This window comes from Lepisma saccharinum, chromosome 18, assembly GCF_977018435.1.
Source record: "Lepisma saccharinum chromosome 18, izLepSacc3.1, whole genome shotgun sequence".
NCBI classification, from domain to species: Eukaryota; Metazoa; Arthropoda; class Insecta; order Zygentoma; family Lepismatidae; genus Lepisma; species Lepisma saccharinum.
This window is the reverse complement of record NC_139246.1, coordinates 44,666,546-44,693,426: the sequence shown is the minus strand read 5'-3', so window position 1 is coordinate 44,693,426 and position 26,881 is coordinate 44,666,546. Positions and strand designations below refer to the sequence as shown.

General features: G+C 39.2%; 1 protein-coding gene across 1 annotated transcript; it reads right to left on the bottom strand.

Moving 5' to 3' along the window:
* Window positions 1-3,282: 3,282 nt before the first annotated feature.
* Window positions 3,283-17,546, bottom strand: LOC146002040 (endocuticle structural glycoprotein SgAbd-4-like). Its single transcript, XM_083139753.1, has 3 exons — window positions 17,362-17,546; window positions 9,909-10,024; window positions 3,283-3,694 (listed from the first exon to the last, which is right to left on the bottom strand). The coding sequence occupies exons 1-3, from the start codon at window positions 17,368-17,370 to the stop codon at window positions 3,424-3,426; spliced, it is 396 nt and encodes a 131-aa protein (XP_082995879.1). The 5' UTR covers window positions 17,371-17,546; the 3' UTR covers window positions 3,283-3,423.
* Between the last annotated feature and the right edge of the window lie 9,335 nt (window positions 17,547-26,881).

The window sequence follows — 26,881 nt, the reverse complement described above, 5'->3', positions numbered from 1 at the left end:
GACGGGACATAAAATACACAACCAACTCCATCATTGGATTTTGAACCGTCAGTCGACTTAGGCCAGAATTCTTCACAAGTTTCAAGTCTGCAGTGGTCATGGTAGTGTATCTCTACACGTGATTCAGTAGGAATTGTCAGATGAGAGGTGAGTGGTTCTATGTGCGTGAAATGAGGTTAATTAAGTAACAGTATAAGAAAAATAACGTGTGGGAGTAGATGTTAAATCCTTTTCGATGTGCCATTGTCTTTGAAAGCAAAGATCTTATTGAAAGGGTGGAAATGTCTCGACCACATTTTGAGTAGATATTGCACCGTTAGAATTCTTCGTCGCTGATATAATGCTTGTTCGTTACTTTCTAGATACACCCTCACGTTAGGACTTGATGACATCAAGCCAAGACAAACCCGAAGAGCCCGTCGTGGCAGTACATCCAAGGAGTTGAGAAGCTTTGTGTTTGTCGAATAGGGCTCTAAAACAGTTTTTATAAAACAGTAACATTGTGGAATGATGACTACCCCACCTTGTGGTCGAGATACAGCGTAAAAGATTTATAATTTTTGTCCTTTGTCTTTTAAAAAAAATATGTGTATCTGCCAGTTCAGTTTCCTGTCAAGGAAAACCCCTAGATATCTGTAAGATTCTACTACCTGGATGTTATGCATTTGTTTGACATTATTTGGGTAATGAGAACCGTTACCTGAATTAAAAATAATAATTTTAGTTTTAGGAAGGGAAATATTTAGCCCTAGATGATGTACATAATTTTCCAAGTTTGTAATTGTTTTGTTTAAGGTTATATACCTTGGGTTGCATCAAGAGTTTGTTTATAGTAGCATAGATCGTCAGCATATTGAAGTATTTGGTATCCATATGTTTCTAGATATTGAATATGATGAGTATAAATGCTAAATAAGAGGGGCTAAGAGGCGATGCTTGTGGTATGCCATTTCGTACCTGTGGAGGACCGTCAATTTTATCTTCAAAATTAAACAATAAAGATCGTTCATGATATAAATTCCAGATTAATATTGCGATTGAAGGATGAACATTTAAATTTTCAATTATCTTATATAGAATTGGGATTTGAACTGAGTCGTAAGCATGTTCTATATATAATTTTACTCGATACCTATTGACACCAACAAAATACTTAATATTCTTTCTCGCTGTTGTTAAGCGCTATTTATTTATTTTACAAATACATTTTTCAACTGATTTTTGGGGCTTTTCTTGAAGAGAAAGAAACTTAATGCTGTTACGACCCCTCATAATTTACAAAATTCAATGTTTATTATGTTAATTATAAAAATAAATACTTGTGGTATAGTATGACGTCATAATTTGTATGACGCAAATTTGTAATCTGTTACAATGGTTATTGACTAACCTTAATATTTCAGTTTCTGTTGCTAGGTGATGTGAATTATTAATTTTGATGGCTGGTGTAAGTGTATGCTGGGCATAAACAGCCACCTGTAAAGCTGTAAGTCCAATAAAAAATTGTTGAGTTGAGTTGGCTGGTATAAGTTAATTTAAATACAAAATAATACAACCTATAGTGGCATGCTCAAGTCAGTAAGCAAACGCCTCGGTACCAAATCATGAATCTACCTCGAGCAGTGGTTGTTTTTATCTTAAGAATTCGTACACGTCATGTTTTAGTTAATTAGCACGTTTAAAAATTGTGTCCTCAACTTCTTTTCAGTACTGAGAAGCTATAGAATTGCTCAATCATTTATTTTTCAATGCCACTTAAGACAACAATATCGAGACATTTTATATATGCGTTCAGATTCCATTTCCGATATCAATATCTACATTAATCTCTGAGCCTCGTACTGCAGTTATTTGGGTACTTCATAGTTCCGCTCGAAAACATCGTATTACAATCTAATTTTAAACAGCCATGACGCTCACAATTATTTTGACGTCATACTATCATAAGACAAAAGCACTCAGTAAGATAACTCAATAGTGTTTCAAAGAAAGTGAACGATAGTAATCATCATGTTGAAACATATATACTTGCTTGTGATACGTTGTACCTGAACTAAGCACCTTTGGCTAGAAATCGCATAATTACGCGGTGTGAGACACCTAAATGATGACGACGACGAAATTAATTTAAAAGGAATTATTTAGTTAGTGTTCTCAAGCAATATTTACAAGATTTATAATGCACTTTTATCGGGAATAAGAATTTTATTTGTGAATGGAGTTGTGTGTAAAATTAAGATCAGCAGAAGTTTTAAGGCAGCCTGACTGTCTAAGAGTAAGATTTTTTGGTGAAAATCCATTTAGTGCTTCCTACGTCTGAGGTTGCCTCATAGTAGGGATGGCCAGATCCGGATCCTGGCGGATTTGAAATCCGGATCCGGTTGGTTCCGGATCCTTAGGATACGGATCCTAAATGTTTTTGGATCCGGACCAAAACGGAAGCAACAAGGGGGTTTGCCCCCTAAAACAGTTTTTTAGCCGAAACAAAAAAACACGTATTTCTTCCTTTGGGCCCCTCTATACACCTGCCAAGTTTCATGGAAATCGGAGGGGACACTTATATAACCTCCCTTGTTAGTCTTACACTTTGTAATTATATAACACTGCATATATTATAATGTTTTATTTTAATTTTTGAAACTTTAACTGTAGAACAATTGTATAATTTTTGTATAACATTTCTATCTTGTTAAATGTGTTAAAGGTTTCATTCTGGAATGGAATGTCTCACATTTATGTGTGTTTCCATTTCCAATACATTCGAATGAATACATATTTGCTTCAATGGCATTTACAAAATCACCTCTGACATTTTATGTTAAACAAGTAAGATTATTTTTGTTCACGAGTGTGTTAGCCGATGCGTAGCAAAGTATTTTAGGAACAACACTTAAAAAAATCTTGTAGGACTAACTAATGAAAAACTTCTTTGTAATCGAAGATCATACCTTTTAAGGTGTGATAATATTATAATGGGATTGAGATACGAAACTCTAGGATCCGGATCCGGAACTTTCGGATCCGGATCCAGATCCGGAACTTTCGGACCCGGATCCGGATCCAAACGGATCGGGATTTTTCGGATCCGGATCCGTTTGGCCATCCCTACCTCATAGTAGGCTGAAACGTCTTGTGTTCTTGGAAAGAGAATAATGATAATGATTGAGACCGGGAATGTTCATGATACACTATTGTATTGTTTTCTTCACTGTTTCTGCTACAGTACACCTAGAAAATAATAACAACAGTACTTTACATTAAAATTGAATGCTGAAAATAATATTTCTTGAGAAGGCACTTTATTTTTTGATTACTATGTACATCGTTTCATTTTGACCCGTGAATGAGAACGATTCAGACTAGAGACTTTTGAAATTCTGAATCAAAAGAGAGGGTAAATGAACAAGTGTTGCTTTCTTTTCTTTAATTTCTGCCGAAAGATTTCTCTGTTGTCGATGGCAGTGTGGCCAGGAAGTCCAAAGCTCTCTGGATTTCCACCGGGATCGGTGGAGGGACTGGCAAGTGTGCTCCTGAGGGCTGGAATCCGTTCTCGTCAGCGATGTAGTTCAGCTCGATCGGGGTACCATCTGGTGAGGTATACCTGAAGGATCCTTGTGAGACCTCGCCTGCTTCTTCCCCAATCTGTCTCAGTTCGCCGTTCTGATTGGCTAGGATTCCGTCGCCGGTTTCATAGCTAAAAGAGAGAGAAAGAGGGTGTGTCAGTGAAAATTATTTTCTTCAAAAATAATACTGTTGTTAGGTGTTTTAGTATGGTAAATTCAAAATGTGAATCAAATATTTTGTTTGCGGGCGATTTCAGGAAATTCGCTCTTTTCCGGGACATATAAAAGCACATTATTATTACTATTACTATTATTATTATTATTATTATTATTATAGAGCTGATCAAATCATCCTCGAGAAGGATAAAAATAATATACTGTTTCGCCATGGATGCTTTAGTCTAATGGGAGAGACCTGGCGCCCTCTCCCGGTTAATTCACTTACTGGACAAATGTACGTACACAAACCAAAATAGTACCTTTAATGAAAGGCCATACTCTGAAAAGAAGGTTATCGTGCAACAATAAGTATGCTTAAATACAGAAGCACTATTGGATACAAGGCACTGTCTGCCTCCTCAAAATTTCAGAAGGGCAAATGATCACCCCTGCCGCCATATCGACACGCACTCTTATAACACTTTTAGTTTTAAAATGGTAGAAAGCAACGCAAGGAAAATGTAAAGTTCTTCTCTAAAGCAATTATTTTAATCTGATAATCTCAGTAAGTTTACATTTAAAGAGGTTGTTTGGAAAGGGAGCGTATTTGATCTTGAGTGTTGAACCAGAAACCGCGCATTTTTCAGTGTTCTGATGCAAGTACTCTTGGTCATTTACTTTTCAATTGTCGATAGAGTGAGATTAGCCCCGTCCAGTTCGCTGAACTTTTTGACACTAGGTGTAGTGCAGGTGTATCCCTGAGTCAGGTTGGTGCAAGGAAATGACGTTCAACCAAGTAGATAGCGGTGTTCAAGTTCTGAAGATTCAACAAATGCCTGTCTGCTGATTTAAACGTTCATTTGATTAGTTAGCACACACCACGTGACCACACGCCCAAACTAGATGCAAACTAGACGCGCTAGTGCAGAGAGAGTCAAAAAGTGAAGCAAACTAGACGGGGCTATTATTCAGTAACATCTCTGGCCGTTCCCCATTCGCACCTTGGGAGCGTGTCTTATTTCTCGAAGCATCCAATGAAAAAGTGAGCCGCTGACGTCATCTCTACCCAGCACGCTCTATACCCTGTCCCAGCTAACTGTAGAGCAGGGCCGCGCATATCGGCAGAGGAAGAAGAGGACAATCGAGTGGTGAAAGTGCAGTGTTGCCAACCGTACGATCCAGACCTTGGTCCGTACGCTAAATGCACGGCTTGTGAATATTTGCTCTTGCAGTTGTATCCCTAATATTTCCCTAAGAAATTCTTAAACCAATCGTACGGGCCGTTTGCCATGTGCGTTCGGTATTATCCTTTTCAAAAATGTGCATCGCTGGAGGAAATGGGGAGGAATTCGGGAAAACTCCCGTCGCCCATTACACAATCCTGTTTCTCTCCTGTTCATTGGTGGAGCCGTCTCGCGTCACTATTTGGGCAGAGACTTGTTCTCGTTCGTCTGGTCTACAGTTAGCTGGTATGGATAATACGTTCTTTGTAGACCCCTCTAGCTGTACTCGCTCAGTGAGCTGAAGATGTTCCGAAGATAATCGAAATCTACATCAATATCTTTCAATTCATAGAAATATTCTCACTTAATTTCCTTTTGGTGTGTATATATTCATTACAATCAGTGTCAGTGTTTAAATATAAAATGAAAAATGTTGATTAAATTACCAGGGTGACACAAAGGGACCCCGGTTCGATTCACTGGGCGATGAACTCAATGCCCCTACAAACGGCTTTGGGGTTCACCCAAACTCTGAAACGTAGTGTAGGTGTCTATGTTGCAACGTTACAAAATCCGAAAATCCCCGTCTGAATTGTTAGGAGTTGTTTCTCTTATACAGAGTGTTTCAACATCGCGCATCTCAAATTTTGGTGGCCTGTAACATGAAATCCGTAAGATATATTTATACCGGGTTTTGTGCACTGCGAAGGCTTATCCATTGAGATCTATTTCAATGGTTAACATTTTCAGTTTACTGCACACAGAAAATTTATATATTTTTTTCCATTGATTGATTTGGTTTATTATACTTCGCATTTCTGCCACTTTTGCCTAATCGCAAAAATGAGTGACGATATGATGAAATTGATGAAGGGACACACACAGAACACTCATATCCAAGCCAGGATTCAAACCCGGGACCTCTGGCGTCGTAACGCGGTGTGCTAATCACTCCGCCACGGAGGCCGGGTTATTTTTTTCCCCCCAGAAGTGAACTTTTCAGTGAGAAAACTGTGCAAGAAATTTTCGAAGGGTAACAATTAGGCGTTTATTTTTGAGTCCACCATTTTTTACTTTCACATACATCTCCCTGTTTTGTGCGCGTGTATTCACGTGGACCAATAACATGTTATATCAAGCAGGAATTTGTTTTGCTGATACTCCTGCATACGTGGCTCTGGGAACCACACAAAGTTTGTCAAAGTTCGTTTCTATGTCAACTTTTTGTTTAGATACCTTATTCGTGACTGGACCTACATTTTAAGTGGGATCCGAACCACCATGGGCCTCCATGGGGTATCGAACCCAGGGCCCCTGTTGCCACTACGCAAGGTTTTGATTGATTGATTAATTTGATTTATTTTACGTCGTATTTCTAAAGCGTTTGGCTAATCGCGAAGATGAGGATGAGTGATGATATGAGGAAATTAATGCCCAAGCGGGGATTCGAATCCGAGACCCCTCAGTAAGAACAAAAGATAGATTGCACAAGAAAACATAAATAATATAGCTATATTAAACAATTCAATAACATAAGTTTGATGCACGTTTTACAAATTTACTCTGTACTAAATTTGCGGAAGTCCAAATCACAATCACATTTGACCAGGTAATTTCAAGATGAATGCTTAAATAATATTTTCCTTGATGTTTGCAATAACCGTACTATTAATCATAATTGCCCATTTTTAATTGGACAGTAAATGCGTTTTAAATATGTAGCAAAAATGGTTTTGATTTGCTGTTACAATTAAAGTTAATATTATAAAAATTTTAGTATCATTTCATAATACATACCACTTTGCGAAAGTTTGTCGAATATTACTAGGGATGCGAAAGAGGATATGAATATTTTATAGGAGAGAGTCGTATTTATTACATCTCCAAATATTTATTGAAAAGTTCATATTGCGAATATTGATTTTTTTCGTTGTTTGGGTCAAACTGCCTGACTACACCCTCTGTTGTCAATCAGAAACTCTTAACTGTTGCCGTGGCAACGGAGGCAGTGAAAATGTGACCTTCAAAACTCTCTCTGCACTCGCGCGTCTAGTTGGTTCCACGATGCAACACCGACTCGTCTATTTCGTTGATTTGGTGTCAAGTAGTGAATTTGGTGTCTGCACCGTTTGCACTACGGTCTGAAGCGGTGTAGTGTGTTGTGGTCACGTGGTGCGTGCTAACTAATCAAATGAACGTTTGAAGCAGCAGACAGGCATTTGTTGAATCTTTTGAACTTGAACACCGCTTTCCGTCTACTTGGTTGAACGTCATTTCCTTACAATAGCCTGACACCTGGATACACCTGCACTACACCTAGTGCCAAAAAGAGCAGCGAACTAGGCGGGGCTAATGAATTCTGAAATGCGAATTCTTCTAAATTGATTGATTGAATTGCTTTATTTTATTTCACTTTTTGTTACACTTTTGGTTAATTTGCGAAGATGGGGATGAGTGATGATATGATGAAATTGATGAAAGGATACTCACAAACATCCATGCCCAGGCCGGGATTCGAACCCAGGTCCCATGGCGTCGTAGCGTGAATTGTTATAAAGGGGCGCTCCATTCAATATATATCTTATTTTAATGCGAAAAGTTGGCAATCGGCAAGTTCTATTGCAGTTCCTGATAATAATGCGAAACTAGATCTGTACGATTTTTTAAATTTTGGAACAATTTCAATTTTGTCCTTGGTCCTTGCTTAAATGAGTGGGTTGTTTCTGAAGAGAGGCAGGGTCCAGACGTTTGCAGTCTACAATGTTTGGTAATTTTAGTTTATAACCATTGACGCAAAGCAATACTGTCGACACAATCCATTATTTTCAATCCCTGTCCCGAGTTTTACGAATTGAAGACGTAATGCGAAAATGTGCATATAGTTTTTGTTAAGAGCATGAGGAACAATTTCCATGTCCAGCCAGTCGCGAGGACCCGAACCTAATCCTCCCCCACCGACCTTTTCCCGCGTAGAAAAACACATCAGCGGGAACAGGACAGGTTGAAGATTTTGCTTGTGTTAGAAAGAGTCGAAACTTCCATTTGATTAGCTGTAACTTGAAGTTGAAGTTGTTTGTTTATAAGGAACACATGGGTCTATAAATAATTATCCGTTATATTCCTTTACAGTTCGTATCTACATTAAAAACCAACTTAAGAAACAGCTTTCACTTGCAACATAGAGGGAAACATTCATACTCCCTTGTTCAATGTTTTACTTTGTTCAGTAGCAGTGACTACTACGGTGCGAAACTGTCACTCCTCGACTTAAGTCGCAGGGCCAGGGTTTTATTGACATTTCATCTTTTAACTGGTGCAACGTAGACATTGCTAACTAGTACAGAAATCCTGAGCACCCTCCTCAGGTTGAAGAAATGTAATTTTTTTGGTCAATTTTTACCATTTTTTTATTTTTCGGTCATTTTTTTAAAATTTTTCGTTATTTTTTTCAAATTTTGCGTCGTTTATAGGTCACTTGTTTAAAAATTTGTGTGTCATTGCATGCTGAAACATAAGAAGTTCAACAATTTCTGTTTTGTCTGAATGTTATCTTGCGGTACTTACTCTGTGTTTAACTACCAGCGCAACAAAGCCTGTCTGAAAATCTCGAAATGCAACATTGTCCAGTTTCTCAGTGACAGTCCGTACAACACACCAAGGTGAAGAAGCAATTGTTAAATTGTTTGTCTTGGAATATATATATCTACTATTTTCAATAAGCAGATTGAGTTTTGTACGAATTTGTGGCTCGTTTTTCAAAGATTTTAGGTCATTTTACAGGAATTTTGTTGTCATTTTAAAGGTAATTTTTCAAAGATTTTTATGTCATCAAAATCTGGGCCCTTAATACGTATCGTTCAATTCCTAAATATATATATTTTTTTAAATAAATAATTATCATTGCTCTTCAGTGGTACTATAGGTCTTGTCTAGTCTTACGGCGGGTGGCCTACATGCTGTCAAGTGAAGTGAAGAGCGAGGAATACGCTGCAGACAATCAGACAACAGCGGTTGCGTCGAGAGTTACGACGTCGCGGGAAGATTTGCTGCGCGCACCTCGTTCTACAAGATGCTGTGTTTCTCATCGCGCTGGATTGGTCGCTTTCCCGCTCCCCACTTCCTTTGCCGGCATGTGGGCCGCCCGCCATAAAAGTTAGGTAAAGGAAATTGGAAAACGTAGAGTAATACTATTCGAAAACTTCCGAAAATTAAATAATAAACGCAAGCTGTAAGTCCTGTGATGGCCTATATATGAAAGCGACTGTGTTGCTGAATTATTTATCGGGTCGGGAGTTATTATCGGTGAGTTGATTTTTTCCGTCACTTTGGGCTATAATATTGCAACTCTTTAATTGTACGTATATCTGCAATACTACCATAGCGTTCGTAGTCACACATAATACTTCAGAAGCATTTCTCATCTTCTCTTTGTTCCACACTTTATGGTTTGACCTCCCCCCTCTCAAAAACGAAATATGTTTTATCTTTCCTGCTTTCTTAGCATCGGCGTCCCAAGGGAGGATGAAGACGAGCCGCTTGGCACTCTTGTATGATGAGTACAGTCCCCGGCAATAAAAATAGGACACCTGGATCCTGAAATACTTGCTTCCGTGCAAGGCTTCATGTGTGTTGCATAACTCCACGGCTATAAGTCGATTTTAGCAGCAAATTTTCAATGGTAATTTCTACCAGCGCCGTAGTGTTAGGCAACACAAATTTCAGGATCTAGTATACCATTTTTATTGCCGGAGATTGTACAATGGAATAATGCAGATTTCACCGTGATCAGTTTAGAAAGTGCATTTATTCACTAAGGGGGTCATAATGCAAATAAATTACGGAATACTCAAGGTAATTGTTTCAAGCATTAGTAACTTATTTCCTTGTTATTAAGATTTTCACGCATTGCAATCCGTTTCAGGAATAACTCCATAGATGTCACTACTTACTACTATACTCTTACCTGTATTGATAGCTACCATCATGGTTCACTTCCGTTTCTTGTCTCAGAATAGGAACTGGTTCCTTATTTTGTTGGGGGTAAGCTGTCGCAGCTACAAAACACAGAGCCAAAATTACCTGAAAGTAGAATAAAAATAACGAATGTCTCACTTGTGTATATTTAGGAAAGAATACCATTTAAATTGTAGTGTTCAAGTTTTCATATTTCTTCAATATCAAGGTTTGATAATGCCCAAACTATACAAATGATTTCTATACGTTAAGGAGATTTCACAGCGAAGTGACACGTGCTATTGTTAACGCGCCAATGAACCGTAATGACGTAAGCAGAAGCTTACATTAGATTGATCTTACCTCACTTCCACGTAGTACACCCTGGACTGCGTTTTGCAGACTAATTAGGCTCTTACATGTGGACCTACGGCCACTATAATCCTTTGTTGGGCTGTGTGCTTTATATGAGCTGAGTGCTCCTTTAGAGCCTCATCTTTTAACCCAAGTAAGAATGTTGTAATCCCTCTACATGATATATTAGTTATCTATACATGCCAATTAAAAATATTTGTAAGTTGTTTCCTCAAGTTCCGAACTATCTTCAAGGGAAAGGAGGAGGCTTCCCTCCAAAGCGGCACTCCTCACGTGACGTGCCACATATCGTACACGTGTATGGAACACGCTGCATTTCCATGTGTCATTACAATGTCCCTCCGGCTTGTGTGAGGATTCACTTTTCATTTTTTGTGGTTTCTGGTTATCAGTGAATCCTTTCCAGGGCTTTTTGTATTTTATTCGTATAGCGTTTCGAGTATATGACATTTGGTAACATTTTTCGCTATTTAAGATTAGTTTGTTGCTTTAGCACCCTTCCACAAGACTCTTTATGTCCGCTTGTAACTCGGTGCAGTCACTGTAACTTCATATTGTTTTGTATATTTTGTTGTCGCCTTGTAATCAAGGGGTTCCGGGTTCGATTCGATACATGGTGGTTCGGATTCCACTTTAAAATGTAGGTCCAGTCCGGATTAGCCTTAATGTGTATAAAGTGGACTTAAATCACCAACTCAGTTAATCATTAAATCAGTTCCGCATACCAATTATGTACGTAATATAGATGGCAGTAGTTATAAATGTGTAGTTATACCCTTAAGATTTGAAAAGTGACCGTTTTTCGTACTTGTTTACCCCTCAATAAAATATACATATTCTTTTTCCTAAAAAAGGTTATCTTAAATTTCTTATTTGTTGGTACGATAATTGTCCAAAGTTATGTATCTTAGATGGGACAATTTAGGTATACTTCTCTTTATTTCTTAAGTTAATACCCAAACATTGTACTCAAATTCATTTCACTGAGCCATCTTCATTAATTCCATGATATGATTGATATAAATGCAACGTGTCCCGAAACGTTATACCCAAAAGTTATAGACAATGACCATGTGTAATCTACTGTACAATTTTTCATATATTACAAGCACTCATTGTAAGCTTTCGAATATGGAGGAAGAGTTGGTATAGCTGTATGGAATCTTAAATATCCACATCAATATTAATAATAAAAGTAAATAATATGTTTCATACTATATTTTCAACAGTTCAGCTCTGATCAGCTTTGTTAGGTAACTGACACCTGTGGGCAACTTCTCGGGCAAAGGTGGCCGGAGCGTAATGCTGATCACTTCACCTCCACAAAAGGTTTACATGGGAATTTCTGAAGCAGACGTACGAAAGCTAGTTCTCTGTGCTCGAGAGGGCTCGACCAATGACAGCGTGACTGCATGAAGGAGGAAACACAGCTGCAGCTACCAGCTTCTTGCAACTGCTTGCCTCCGGCTACTGGCATTCTCCCCATCTCTACCGCTATGCGTCACAGAGTTACGACACGGACTGTGGATTGTAAATGCATGGGGCCATAGACACACCTCCATAACGTGTTGCAATGTGGATGGGGTAACTTTAACTACAAACACACTCACATATTCATTGTCTCGGGTGTCGAGGGCGTTAAGAAGTCCTCCTTGTATCTCACCACCGAAGATCTAGGATTCGAATCCCGGCCTGGGCATGAGTTTTGCTTTGAGCGGCAATCACCACTCATCCTTATCGATGCGAGTAGCCAAAGTGACAGAAAAGCGACGTAAAATAACAAAAATACAAATATATATAGTGTGTCTGTAACTTCGTAAAAGATAGATAACATATTGTACAAACAATGAACATAACTTGGAAACCACATGGAGCGAGTCGGAAGGCTGTATTTTGAACGTAGGTGCACTCTTTGTACTGTAAGGACGCTGCTTCTCAAACAATTTAAAGGTGAAAGTGCGTCGAGTGACACATTATTGGACATTTCTCGCAATTTAAAGTGAATTTGTAAGAAACATTTTTCTTCTATTTGGACCACCGAATTCAAACTGAGACCCAAACACTACTTCCCTGTTCACATTAATATAATTTTGTTCGACGAAAGTATATACCTATAGAACATTTCATTCATCTGTAAATTCATATACTGATCATCGTCAAAACACCACCCCTCGACACGGGCGATGCTTCCTGGTGACGTTAGTTTGATGCAAATAATCCATTTTGTAAGTATTAGTCTGTTATGAAGTTACTGACTCAACCTGTATGAAGAAATTAGAATGTAGAAATGCTCATTACTGTCGTCGCAGAGCAAGCTGTCCTTTTCCCACAATTGACGCATGCGCAGCATGCACTGCATGCGTTCACGAGACGCCTCTGCATGTATGTGTATGTGGGTGCGTGAGGGGGAAATAAAATCTAGTAAATAATTAATACTCGCATATAAATTTATAACACAGAAATAATCTTCAAATACCAACTAACCAAATATTTTTGGTAATTCGTGAATGAAGTGATAAGGAAGCTTGAACTGAAATTTGTAATTTGCATATACAATACAATTTTATAATCAGCAAGGTGCTTTTATTGAGAACCAGTTCCTCAAAACATTATTACAAGCCTCAAACAATGTTTGCAAAACTGGGACATCTGCTGTCATGACAGTTTCTACAACAATTTGAATACAATGAGTTTAGATCTAAAAAACGTTTGTCAAGGTCGATTCAAATCCACGTCATGCTGGGATAGGCTAATCGGGAGTTGACCTACAATTTAAAGTGACGTCACTGCGAAATTCGCCTGAATCGGGATCGAACCTGATCCCTTGATCAAAAGTTAACAGATACCACTACGCCATCAAGGAGGCGGGTCCTCGGATTACTAAAACTCAAAATATCATAATTAATAACACATTATAAACACCATTTACAGCGTGAGTGACTGTGCAGCAAACGCAAATTGCAATTCTTATTTAAATTGAGTTTTCTCTTAGGATCGGAGACGATTTCTTCTTTTACATAAAGTCACGTTCGGATAATTTGATTACGTCACTACAGGTGTGGGCAATGCAACCGGATGAACATTAGGTCATCGTTATGTAACAACCGAGGTTGTTGGTGCTTCAGATGTGCACAGTAAGAGTAAAAGAAGAAGATGCAGAAAGTGGAGAAAACAAGAAAAACGTGAATAGGTAAGATAATTGCACATCGCAAACTACGACAGAGATTCGTCAATATAATCAAAGGATTTACAATAGCTTAATAACTTAAACATATTATGCTCTGTCCGAACTATCTCTGGAGTAAGAAAACGGAAACAAGCAAAGTGACGTCAGACGGCTCCACCAATGAACACTAAGAGGGAACGGGATTGAGTAGAGCGAGAAAGCGACTACAGTTACCAGACTTCTCAGCAGCGTGTACAGCTTCCCTCTGCCCACTAGATTTCCTTCCCTTCTATTCCGCCATGAGCGGCCTTGCTCCAGATATACCTGAGACAGGGTATAGACATATGTTTTTACTTCCAATACATATTCTAAAACAAAGCTTTTTTGTTCTACCATAAACATTAGTCGTGAATACTTTATTAACATTTCTCTGTGCTCTTTTACACAAAATTAAGAACATTTAGCAAACTGCTGCTGGCTACCAGGAACACCGCCAGAAGAAGAAAATAATAAGAAGGGGAGGGAGACGGGAAAATTTTGTAAGGGGTCTTCACGATTAGTATCACGTACAGTCATATACACTACTGGATTCTAACTATCCCTAACTATTGTACTCAGTCTAGATACATGCCATTATAAAGTACACTTTTGAACAAATAAAACATTAATTAATATAGTTTTTCTTGTTTGCTAGGGACTGTAGAGAGGGAACGGTTGTCCCCCCCTGACCCTTCTGGCGCCGTCACAGTTGGATACGAACCAGCTGATATGAGGTTCTATATTGCATATGCTATATTGTCTAGTCCCAACTTACATAACTTGGGAATGAATATACAGGGTGACCCAAGAAAAGGTAACCGAACAATAACGGTTCTATATTTCGGTTACCTTTTTGGGACCACCCTGTATATATTTGACCGATACCAGTGATATCGAAAAGTATCGGTTGGAATGTACTTATCGATACCGGGCGATACCTTTTCGTCATTTTTGTCTTTGACGAGATGCCGGGCGAATTTAGGGAATTTTGCAAAATTCGAAGCTTCTTTTTAATCTACATCACTTTTGTGTGATAACTTTGTGGCAACATAACATGTATGAGCTGACATATTTCTGGAATGTTTTAAAGCCAAAATGTTGGTAAAATAATGCATATAATTGGAATGGATAGTTACAAAACATATATAAATTAAAATATTAAACAACTTTTAATTATTACAATTTTTAAGTATCTGTATACATAGGCACTTCTATCAATTTAAAAATTTTCAAGCTCTCGTTTTCTGAATGAAAGATACCAAATCACATATAAAATAAGGATATATATATTATTTTTATTTACCCAAAAGTTATAGACAATGACCATGTGTAATCGTACAATTTTTCATATATTACAAGCACTCATTGTAAGCGTGACACTTGAACGCGAGATATTTCCACCGAATTAAGATACTTAGTCTCTAAAAAGACAATGAACTCTGAAAACTTGTTTAAAGGTCAAAATTGGAAACACAATGAGAGAAACTAGAAAAAATCTAAGATATATATACTAATTAAAAAAGGGTGGACCTACGTTTACAGCATAATCATGGTTCACTCTATGGGAACTAAGATTCTTGAACAGACTTTCTTTTAAGAATATTATAATATCCTAGACCCTTCTCTCAATGCACAAAGTCTTATCGTTATACGTTTAGTATTATCTGAATAGTCAGTTGGTATGAATTCAAGACCACGCATATAACATAAAATTTGTGTGTATTTTTTATTCTTATACGAACGTCTATGAAAATAGGCGGATGGGCAGAATTACGCTGGTGCCACATATGGGAAAAGCAAAGCCAGAGCAGGACAAAACTCGCTGGTTCCCGCGCTGCGTTGCCTAGTTCGAGCATCAGACCGACCTTTCTCCGGGGCACTTTTGTGACATCCCTGACCTTTCGAGCAAATGCTGTCAGTTTGTATCACATGGATTATAAAGACCAACTCTACAACGAGATCTAGGGCCTCCCCGATGGCGCAACGGTAGAGTCGTCGCCTTGTAACCAAGGGGTCCCGGGTTCGATACCCGGTGGAGGCACATAGTGGTTTGCATTCCTCTTTAAACTGTAGGTCCAGTGCCGATTAGCCTATCTGTGCATAAAGTGGACTTAGAACAACAAATCAATTAATTCAATTCGAGATCTTTCATTAATTGAATCTCCGAACACACGCGCTTGTGCTTCGACGTGGCAACAGCGCGAACTTCTGCCACCCGCCTAATTTCATGGCCGTGCGTGTAGATCGTCAACCTATATACAGTGGGATCCATGATTACTACCGTGCAAATTGCCCATCACCATGTTCGTGCTCTTTATTTGACCCAATAAGAGCTTCAAGAATTAAAAGAAAACTAAACAAGCTGTTGACAAGCACCAACATACATAAAAAGCAATCGCTTAAGAGAAAAATTAAGGAGAATATTCATGAACAATTCCCACGGTAATACTGATGGATTGAATGGATTCTGAGGAACGGCAGTGTAGACTTTATATTTTTCGACACACAGACAGACGAGCATGCACATTCACATGCACAGATAATTTTAAAGCAGTATTTTGTAAGTGTTAAATGCACAAGAATTTTACTATAGCTATACTTTCATAAATACCATTAGGTACGTAGGATTCTCTCTCACAGTAAGGCTACCGGTGTAATCGAGATAATTTGTAATGGTAGGACTACGTGTGAATAAAATTTACCTTTATAACTCTGATGGTTTGCTTGGAAGTATTGAGAATTGCCCAGAAATAGGAATTGATGACCGTGGCAGTTACATGAATTTATTTTTCAATTATGCAATATTTTATTTTATTTTATTTTATTGCTGAAAGAAAGATGAAAGTTGCGTCGTCTCGCTAATCGTATGCAACAACTCTCACTCTCTTCCTGTGTATCGGTATTTTTCTCTCTATTTCTGTCACTCACTCTCTTCTATCTCTTTCTTTCTAACTTTCTAGCAGTATTTCTCCCACCCTCTCCCTCTCTCTGTGTGTGTATGTATTTTTGTATCCCCCTCTCGGTTCTTCTGTCACTAATTCTCTTTTCTTTTCTCTCTCTCTCTCTCTGTCTCTTTTTGTATCTCTATTTTTTCTCTGTCAACTCAGTCCTTTCTCTTTCTGTCTCTCACTGTCTCATTCTCGTAGTATTACTCTCTCTCTCTCTCTCTCTTTCACTGTCTCTTTCTCGCAGTATTTCTCTCTCTCTCTCTCTCTCTCTCTCTCTCTCCTTTTATATATATCTGTCTGTTTCTCTGTCACTCTACCTTCTATCTCTCTATTTCACTGTCTCTTTCTCGCAGTATTTCTCTGTGTGTGCGTCTCTATGGCTTATTTCTTTCTCTCTTCCACACAAAATTCCCTACGTCGTAGTGAAAACTCCATCGCTTTGTAACAAAGGTGTCCCGGCTTCGATAACCGGTGGCGACACATTGAGCAGTGGTTCGGATCCCAATTTAAACTGTAGGCCCAGTGCCGATTAGCCTATCATGCATTAAGTGGACTTAAAAAAATTAAGTAAATTCTATTTCACACTATCTTTCTGGCATTATTTCTCTCTGTGTGCGTCTGTCTTTCTGCATCCCCCCCTCTCTCTCTCTGTATTTCCTTCTCTCTCTCTGTCTCTCTTTCTCTCACACGTGGACGCACACACAGCACATACATATGCCCCACGCACACACGCTTTCCGTAGTGATAGCGAAACAGTATCCACAAAACAAAAAAACAAAAACGAAATACGGCTACTTCAAAGAGACTATCACTTACAACACCTTGCCTCCGGCAAAGACCATCTCCAGCCAACGCCGCATGATGACCCGTCTGGAGGAACCTATCAGGCATGCACAGACATGAAGGAATGAAAAAAGAGGCATAGCTGCACTTACCCACTTCATAATGATGGAAGAAACTAGCACAGTGTTTCGAATGTGTATGGTTGCAACGAACCATCTTCACTCCTATTTATACGTCTCCATGATTGCTTCATCTCCCGTCCCCATTCGTCTCCATGGCGAAAGGTCACGCGGGCACCACACCTTAAGACGAACCGTAACATGCTGCCCTTCCAATAGTCTGTGAAAAGGAGACCGGCTTCCGCTCCATATGGGTACCTTTGAGATGAAAGGATATTGAAGATCCACTCCCCCCCGCTGTCCCACGCTCTATTCTTGTACCCTCCCCACTCTGGCGTCACATGTGCATCTTGGGGCAGATATCATCCAGTGTTATGAAATTTCTCCCAGCGTCCACTGAGCAAATCGAACACTTTTGCAAATAGCCACTCAGGAGCCTGCAAAAGTTGCTGACACAGTGGTCTTCACTTTCCTTTACGTGTACTCTTCTCTGGAGACCTATGGCTTAGCCTCTCACTCCAACCTTTTTTTTTTTAGCTAAAGGTGAACGTTTCCTGTTCTTCGAGTATTCTTTTGTGTGGTTAGCAAATATGGAGGACCTATTGTTGGGATTTGCCAGAAAATATAGTATCTGGTGTCAGCTTTCTAAAACCAATTGTAGATTAAATTTCATTGTGACGTAATATGATATCAGGTTGCACCTAATCATGCTGTGAACAATGATGTTTTGGTGGATAATTCCGAAAGAAAAGGCTTCTACCTGCCGAATATATTTTTAGCAGTATGTGTCACTCACTACTCACGTGTGTTCACTACGAAGAATGTACTCTGAAGCAATTCTTCTGTACGTATTGGTTTATTGCTTTCTCTGCTACTTTTGACTAAACGTGAAGATGAGGATGGGTGATGATGTGACGAATTTGATGAAAGGGACACTCACAAATAGCACCCATGTCATATAAATTGGAAAATATGTCATGAAAATTTTCAAATGTCACAAAAATGCAGAAATATTCCCAGTAAAGCCAATAATATGCACAACAGTACTCTCGAATTTCTCCCATACCCGATAGAGTAGAGTAGGGGCTGTAATGTACCGAATGTTATTTTTACTTTTGACTGATTTTTGTGAAAAGCGAACAGATTATCAAACAGATGAGAACGAAACTTCTTTATTTCCTGTGCAACAATGAGAGAGATAACATTTTTTCTCGGTAATGTTTGCATGGCTATCAATTGTCGGCGGGATAAAAAACGTGGGGTATTATTGTTCTGTACTAAGAAAAGACGGCACCTTTCTTCCTCCGTAATTTCCATATCCTGCCATCGACAATATGAACTATCCGTTGTGCTAAAGCTAAGAAGAAGAAAATATGAAATAACCGATTATGTGCGAAATAATTACGAAGTTATACAGAAAGATGTCTTATTACAAAAAAATTGAAGAAATAAGTTGTAAAAACGCGAAATTGGTGAAATATGTCAAAATATGCTTTGTCAAGTTTGTCTATTTCGTCAGATTTTCATCAGATATGTAAAGATCTCATCCAATATTAGATCCGAAGCAAAATGAAAAATATGTTATAACAAAGTCCCGGGCCCCAAGTATCATAGTTGCACTTTAGATAAGCTGATGATATGATAAGGTATCTACCCTATTTGTGACTGTTGTGATGTAGTCAGTGGTGTTGAGAGGGGCCTTCCCGATGGCTTAGTGGTAACGTCGTCGCCTTATATTCAAGGGGTTCTATTCCCGGTGGAGGCGCCTAGTGGTTCGGATCCCACTTTAAACTGTCCAGTCCCGATTAGCTTTTCTGTGCATTAAGCGGACTTCATACAACAATTCAATTCAGTGGTGTTAATTCTAGGGATTTCCATAGAGGAATTACCTTAGAATGGGGGAACATCTATTTTAGTGGTTAGTATTACATTTTCCATCTTTTCAAGTAAGAGACAGTTCTTTCTTTTTGTTTTCATGAAAATTTAGCCAAAACGGGGAAGGCCATAACGTCTTCTTGCATAGCCATTGGATGTAGCTTATTAGTCAGATAGGTGTCTTAAGTGTTCAGATGTCCTGTGGAGGATTTATTGTTATTCTGAAATACGTATCATGATATATATTACATGCACACTGTCGTCTTAGTTTCGAAACTTCTGAAACACGAGTGGCAGAACATGATAAAACGTGCAGGGAAAGAGATAACGGTCAGGTTGTGGAATTAGCAAACATATCTCTTCCACGTGAGAGCTACCTGGCTACGTTTAATACACACGTATGTTATAACACGTCATAATTCGACTCAGAGTTTTGATTTGCAATCAGGTGTAAAAGATATGGATATGAATGCACCTTGAACTACTATTAATGTGTATTTTGTAAATGTATACCTTGTTTTAACCATTATCCCACATTGTATTTGGGTATGTACATTTGCAATGTGAGACGTGCACAAGATTGTTTTTCTTGTATAATTTTAAATGTGTTCCAAATGACTAACGGACAAAAGAAGCAAAATGTTTTTCTTAAGTGATGGCTTTGTTCTGGACCTCTCTCCTTGGAGTGGTCGGCTGTTATTCCAGGCCTGAACACGATTTATGTAGATATCCTAGTGGAATCCATAGTGTTAAAGAAGATATTACTGAAATAAATAGGATTTGTTTATCCTATGAGGAAGAAGATAGGAGAGAAAGAGATGAAGGCTCAGTTGTACGCTGATGACTTAGTAATATGGGAGAACAGGGAAGAAGAAGTACAGCAACAAGAAACAGAGCCAGAAATGAACCAAGAATAAAGATGGGCACGGAAGAGTGAAGGGTAGTGGAGAGCTTCAAATGTCTAGGAAGTACAATTGAGAGAAATGGATGCATAGATGAGGAGGTAAACAGAAGAGAACAAATGGCTGGTGGACTATATCAAAGCATTCGAAGATAAATATGAAACAGGGATGTACCTATGAATGCAAAAAGGTAATATATAACACATACTGTGAGCCAATAATTATGTATGGAGCAAAGACTTGGACAATGACAGAGAGACACAAATGAAAGATGCAGGCAGTGGGGATGAAAGTTTTAAGGAGTATATTGGGGAAGACTAGAAGGGATAGAATAAGGAATGAGGAGATCCGACAGACAGTGGGTGTGGTGAAGCTTCAGGACATGATAGATCAGGCACAGACGAGTTGATTCGGACGCATGAAGAGGATGGATGCAGTACGACTACCAATAAGAGCTTACTATGCACAAGGAGTGGGAATAAGGCCAAGGGAGAAACCAAAATGTCGTTGGAAAGAGAAGATAGAGGAGAGTGTTAGGAGAAGAGGACAAGATTGGAACACCATCGAAAAAGAGGAATATTGAAAAACGAAGAAAAAATTAAAAGGCTTGACTTCTATGCTGGCCCAGCCAGATGCAGGAAACAGCGAAGGATGATGATAATGTCATGGACGCTGTGGAGGTGTGGTCACAGGAGCAAACCAAAACATGTTATTCTACTGGAGTTGCAGCGTTAGAAAAACGATTGCGTAAGCGTCTGGCACTCTGATGGGACTATGTCGAAAAGTAATGGAAGAAATTTCCCGATACCACGATCGGAAGTGGGACAGGGCATGAACGTATTGTACTGCCCTCGTAAGTTCACTTTATGCATAGATAGGCTAATAGGGACTAAACCTACAGTTTAAAGTGGGCTCAGAACCACTATGTGCCTCCATCGGGTATCGAACCATGATGCCTTGATTAGTAGGCGACGACGTTACGCCATTGGGGAGATCCTAAATGAAAGGTTCATACCCATTCCTCTATCAGTTCTACTAACTTATCGATAGGCTCTTTAGTTGGTACACTCGCAGATATATAAAATGTTAATGTACTCGCAATAGTTGACTTACGAGGACACAGAACATTTTCTATTGTTTTTTTTATTTCTTTATGAAACTTTGGAGATACGAAAACTAAATATACACATTGCAACATATCAATAGCCAATTGGGCTCTCTCCGATAGCTCAGTGGTAGCGTCGTCGCCTTGTAATCAAGGAGTCCTGGGTTCGAACCCGGTGGAGGCACATAGTGGTTCGTATCCCACTTTAAACTGTAGGTCCAGTCCCGAATAGCCTTACTGTGCATAAAGTGGACTTAAAACACCAAGTCAATTGTAACTTCAATCTACCTCGGGAATCTCTGGAGCAAGTCTCTGCGCAAGTAGTGACTCGAGAGGGCTCGGCCAATGAACTCATGGGAGGAAAAGTGAGTACGCTACCAGCCGTTTGCAGCAGCACGCACTGCTTTACCCCACAGATTCCTGTGACAGAGTATAATGTACAGTCAAAGACACTTCTGGGTTGTAACAGTTCCATTGACAGCTAATGGTAACGTTACATCCCAGAAGTGTTCGCGACTGTACAAGTTAGTATTGACTGACGTAATTGCTTATGAAACAAAACTCTAAGATGGCAAATAACTAGGAGGTGCTTTCATAAATCCAACGTATTAGTTCTATCGCCCTGTATGCAATGGGTCAAGTGTTCGATTTCTAGTGAAAAGCACATTAGAAGTTTCTGAATTCACTTTACAATATCGATCCTGTTTCGATTAAACCTTACGAACATTGAACGGACATAAAATGAATATTTCATATCTTACTAGCATTTATGTGCCTTTCGCCATATCTTACACCTTTAGATATTTTCTTACGCATATTCATTATTTCTTCTAGGTATTATATGGATAGGTGCCATGTGGTACCAAATATTTGCATAGAATAGGATGATTCTTCATGATGCACGCCTAAGAAAAATATTTGCAAATTCAGATATAAGTTCTAATAATTCGTGATACATTTATAATTAAGTAGGATAGGAAAATGTCTCCACAAATGTTTTTAATCAGGCCTGAGATGAAACCAAGAGGAAAACGCTATCATTGAAAATTCCTAGTAACGCTGTTCACGAAATGTTATCGATGCATCTTCATATCACGTGACAGGTATTGTTTCCTTGAGCATAAGCCTATCATTATCAGCAGCGGTGCAGTGATGCAATTCTCTTTGGAAACCTGTATGTTACGTGCACCTCTTGAAGCTGGATCGCAACAGGTGGGTGATTGGGCGAGGCTCTGCTTGTATTGCTTCAGGTGAAAGTATTTCAGACTATTTCCAGTTTTCGACCTATATAATGGATATTTCAATCGAGAACGATGCCTCATGAAATTTTATAATATATTTAGATGACGGGAAGTAATGTATCTGAAAGAGGAGCAAATTAAATTCAAGAAGAAAGTAAGGCGCACACTGCGATAAATAAGAAATGGCATGGTGTACTACAACGAAAATTAATTTAATGGAAAGAGATGAGTGACAACAAATTTAAGGGCTTATGTTGATTGAGGGATTGACAAATACAATGGGACGCGTGTTCGATACCCGTTGTAGGTACAATTGGTTCCGATCGCGCTTTAAACTGTAGGTCCAGTCCCGACTAGCCTTCCTGTGCATAAAGAGAACTTAAAACCAAAACTCCTCCAAAAACATGAACATAACCAAGTTCCTGCTGTTTACTATGTAGACATGATATAATAATAATAATAACAGGAAATGCATGTTACTTCTCTCTTCATAAACTTTTGTCTTCTCGTTTAATATCTAAGAAACTAACTGTTAGAATATACAAAACAGTAATTTTGCCTGTAGTATTATATGGATGTGAAACTTGGTCCCTTACATTGAAAGAGGAACATAAATTGAGAGTATTTGAAAATAAGATCCTTAGGAAAATCTTTGGACCTAAAAGGGATGAGGAGACAGGTGAGTGGAGAAGGTTACATAATTTAGAAGTACATAATTTGTATTCATGTCCAGATATTATTAGAATAATTAAATGAAGAAGACTTAGGTGGGCAGGCCATGTGGCACGAATGGGGGAGGAGAGAAGAGTTTACAGGATTCTTGTTGGGAAACCTGATGGTAAGAGACCTGTAGGAAGGCCAAGACGAAGATGGAGGGACAACGTTGAGATGGACCTAAAGGAAATCGGTAAGGATGGACCTAAGGGGAATCGGACCTAATGGTTGAGATGGACCTAAGGGATGGAAAAGAGTATATAGAACTTGCTCAAGATAGGGAAAGATGGAAGGCCTGTGTTGCTGCAGCCATGAACCTTCGGGTTTAAGAAGGCTACAGAGTTAGTTAGTTTGTTTTAATAATAATAATAACAACAACAACAACAACAACAACAACAATATAAGGTATATTGATGTTTCACTTTTTCCATATTCTTGAACAAACTGCTTATATCGCAGTAAGTTTGTATTCATATGCCTGTAGCTTTTCTCCAGTCTTACGGCGGGCGCTCTATAGGCTGGCAAGGAAAGTGAAGCGACCAATCCAGCGCGATAAGAAACGCAGCAGTAGAACGAGGTGCACATAGTAGTTCCTCCCCTCGACGTCGTAACTCTCGGTGCCATCGCTGTTGTCTGGTTGGTCTGCTGCGTATGCCCAGCTCTCCACTTCCCTTTCCAACATGTAGAGCGCCCGCCACAAGAGTAGAAATACCTATCGTGTTTCCATCTGCAAGAACTTTACAATGATGAATATAACGAATCGCTCCATTGTTTATTGGAACATTTAAATGAGCTCACCAAAAATATGTATACCCCATTTCTCTGCTCTTTAGAGGTATTTTAGTCATATTAGTTACATACTTGTAGTTCTAAATAGTTGGTCTTTTTGGTTGGTTGATTTAGTGCTTTAGGTCCACTTTATGCACTGTAAGGCTAATCGGTACTGGGCCTACAGTTTAAAGTGCGATCCGAACCACTATGTGCCTCCACCGGGTATTGAACCCGAGACCCCTTGATTACAAGGCAACGACGCTTCCACTGTGCCATCGGGGAGTCATTTGTTGGTCTTGTGCGTAATTTAAAATACATTGGTTGATTAGTTTGTTTTATTGTGCTTCATTTTCTGCCACTTTTGGCTAATCGCGAAAATGAGGATGAGCGATGATATGAAATTGATGAAAGGACAACTCGCAAAGAACTATCATGCCTAGGTCTAGATTCAAACCCGGGCCCCTGGCACAACGCTTTGATGCAATATAATTGTTGGTGCCATTTGATTCGTCATATTGAGTAGATAAAGAAAGGTGCAGGTGACCATCTCGGCTCCGCGATTGAAAAAAAGGGGTGGTGTAAAGCCCCCCGTTTATGAATTATTTTTTAAAAAATTCTAAGGACCGCAGTAGCTCAGTTGGTGTTGACCTCCATGTGGCGGATTGGTCAGCGCTGCGCACTACGATGCCAGGGGTCCTAGGTTCGAATCCCGGCCTGAACATTGATGTTTGTGTCCGTCTGTCCTTAATGAAATAGGGATTTGCGATTAAATGATGTGAGTTTGATGTGTGGGGAAGGCTTCCTCGTAGGAGCCTTCCTTTTAATGTAAAAAAGATTAAAGTTGGTAGAGCATCTGACTACCAGGTGGAAGATCCTAGTTCGAATCCCGAGGCAGATGATCAGGAACTTTTCCAGTCATTTCCCTGTTTCTGTGCGGCTCTGAGGTCTACCCAGCCTCGTATCAATAGGCACCTTTAGGGTAAAGGCGGCCGGGCGTGATGCTGATCACATCATCCCAACTATGGCTGAGATCAAGAATATGTGGAGCTCTACACCTTCACATCACCCAATATGACATCATGGCACACGAACAAGGGTACCTTTACTTACTTACCTACTTTTTAAAAAAATCTGTAAAATATACTTTTGGAACGATTGAGTAATTTAGCAAAAATCGTACATTTTGTGAATGAAAGTATTGGCGATATAGCCGAAATTTTGTTCAAGGTGGCTCCATTTTTTATTTTTTTTATTTGGTAAGAGAAACAAAGACGTACCTTCAAACTTATTTCATTTCCTTTTTCACTGTTATGGTAAAGTGCAGTGGGGTGTCCCATTTCGTGTGGACATGAAGTGTGTGAACATCTCCGAGTAGCGACTGAACTTGTAGGATTGACGAAATTGTTAAAATTTATGAAAAACAAAATCATTTTCATTGGATTTGACTTGTAGCTACATAAATGTATGTCGACATAAAATATTGAAATTTCAGACATACTGAATCCAATTTGGCGGGAAATGCAAATTAAGCAAGGACATGGTACAGCGAATATTAAAATTTAATAACGGTAGAACACGGTAATAATGTTTTCAATTATGGTTAATCTTGTCTCATAAATAATCCATTTGAAACCTTAATTTAAAGTTATTTAAAATAGTAACAATATTATCTTGTATAGTGGATTTTATAAAGTTATAATCTTGTGATTAGCAATAGTTCAGCCGATTGTTCATTCTCGATAATATCTGATTTGTTGTCTTTGTCATAATCAGTATCTGTCATATTTTCGCACTTCTAGATACCACCAGAAGATTTCCATGCACAATTCTCCACTCACCTATCTGTCTCTTCTTCTCTGATTCCTGTCTTTCCTCTCTCTCTCTCTCTCTCTCTCTCTGTCTCTCTCTCAACCTCCCCGATGGAGCAGTGGTAGCGTCGTCGCCTTGTAATCAAGGGGTCCCGGGTTCGATACCAGTGGAGGCACATAGAAGTTCGGATCGCACTCTAGACTGTAGGTCCAGTCCCGATTAGCCTTACTGTGCATAAAGTGGACTTAAAACACCAAATTAACCAATCAAATCTCTCCCTCTCTCTCTATGATATTTTAATGACATTTTTCTTTAGGGGAGACATACCGGGTGACCAGAATTAAAGTTGCTATTTTCAGAGTCCTCTGTAGCCCTTTTGAAGCATCGGATTGCGGTGAAACTTGATCGAGAGGCCATGGATGGGTACCATGGAGAAGAGAATGCTGACGAAAAAGATAGTTCGAATGTAGGTACACCATCATGTTGATGTATGACGCTGAAATCTCCCAGGAAACGCTTCGTGAGACCGTTGTAATGCCGTCTTACGCTTTCAAAGGTGCATTCAGGTTGACGGAGCGGATACTGAACGCTGCAGTACCGGCATAAACTCAAATTACCGGTTCTTACTGCAGCGCCCCAGTATCACCTCGTGGTGAAAATTAGAACTTTTTTTTCGTTAGCATTCGCTTCGCCATTGGTTCATAGTCTCTCCACCAGATTTCAATGCAATCCTTTGCCTCGAACGGGCTCCAGAAGGCTCTGAATTGGGCAACTTTCATTGTGGCCACCCGGTATGCATAACGGCCAATTGAAGTCACTCAGTGGCGGAAAGTGTGACTTCTGAACCAGACGCTTGTAATATTACTTGTTAATGAGCCCTTTAATAAATTAATTTCTTTCATGTATTCAATCGAGGCTCAAAAGTATTACAAAATGTCCCAATAGATGACGCTTCGTAACGAGAAACCTATACTCTGTCCCGGGTATCTCTGGAGCAAGCGAACGAAAGCAAGTCTCTGCGCAAGTAGTGACTTGAGAGGGCTCGACCAATGAAAACGTGAGAGAGAATGTGATTGCGTGGAGGGGTTAAGCAACTGCAATTACCAACCTTCTCAGCAGCGTGAACTGCTTCTCTG

What these genes read in the sequence shown, in the direction of transcription:
- LOC146002040 (XM_083139753.1), bottom strand. An exon ending in GATGGTAGCTATCAATACAG is followed by an intron (nt 3,695 to 9,908) that starts GTAAGAGTATAG and finishes TCTCTCTTTTAG; the next exon opens with CTATGAAACCGGCGACGGAA.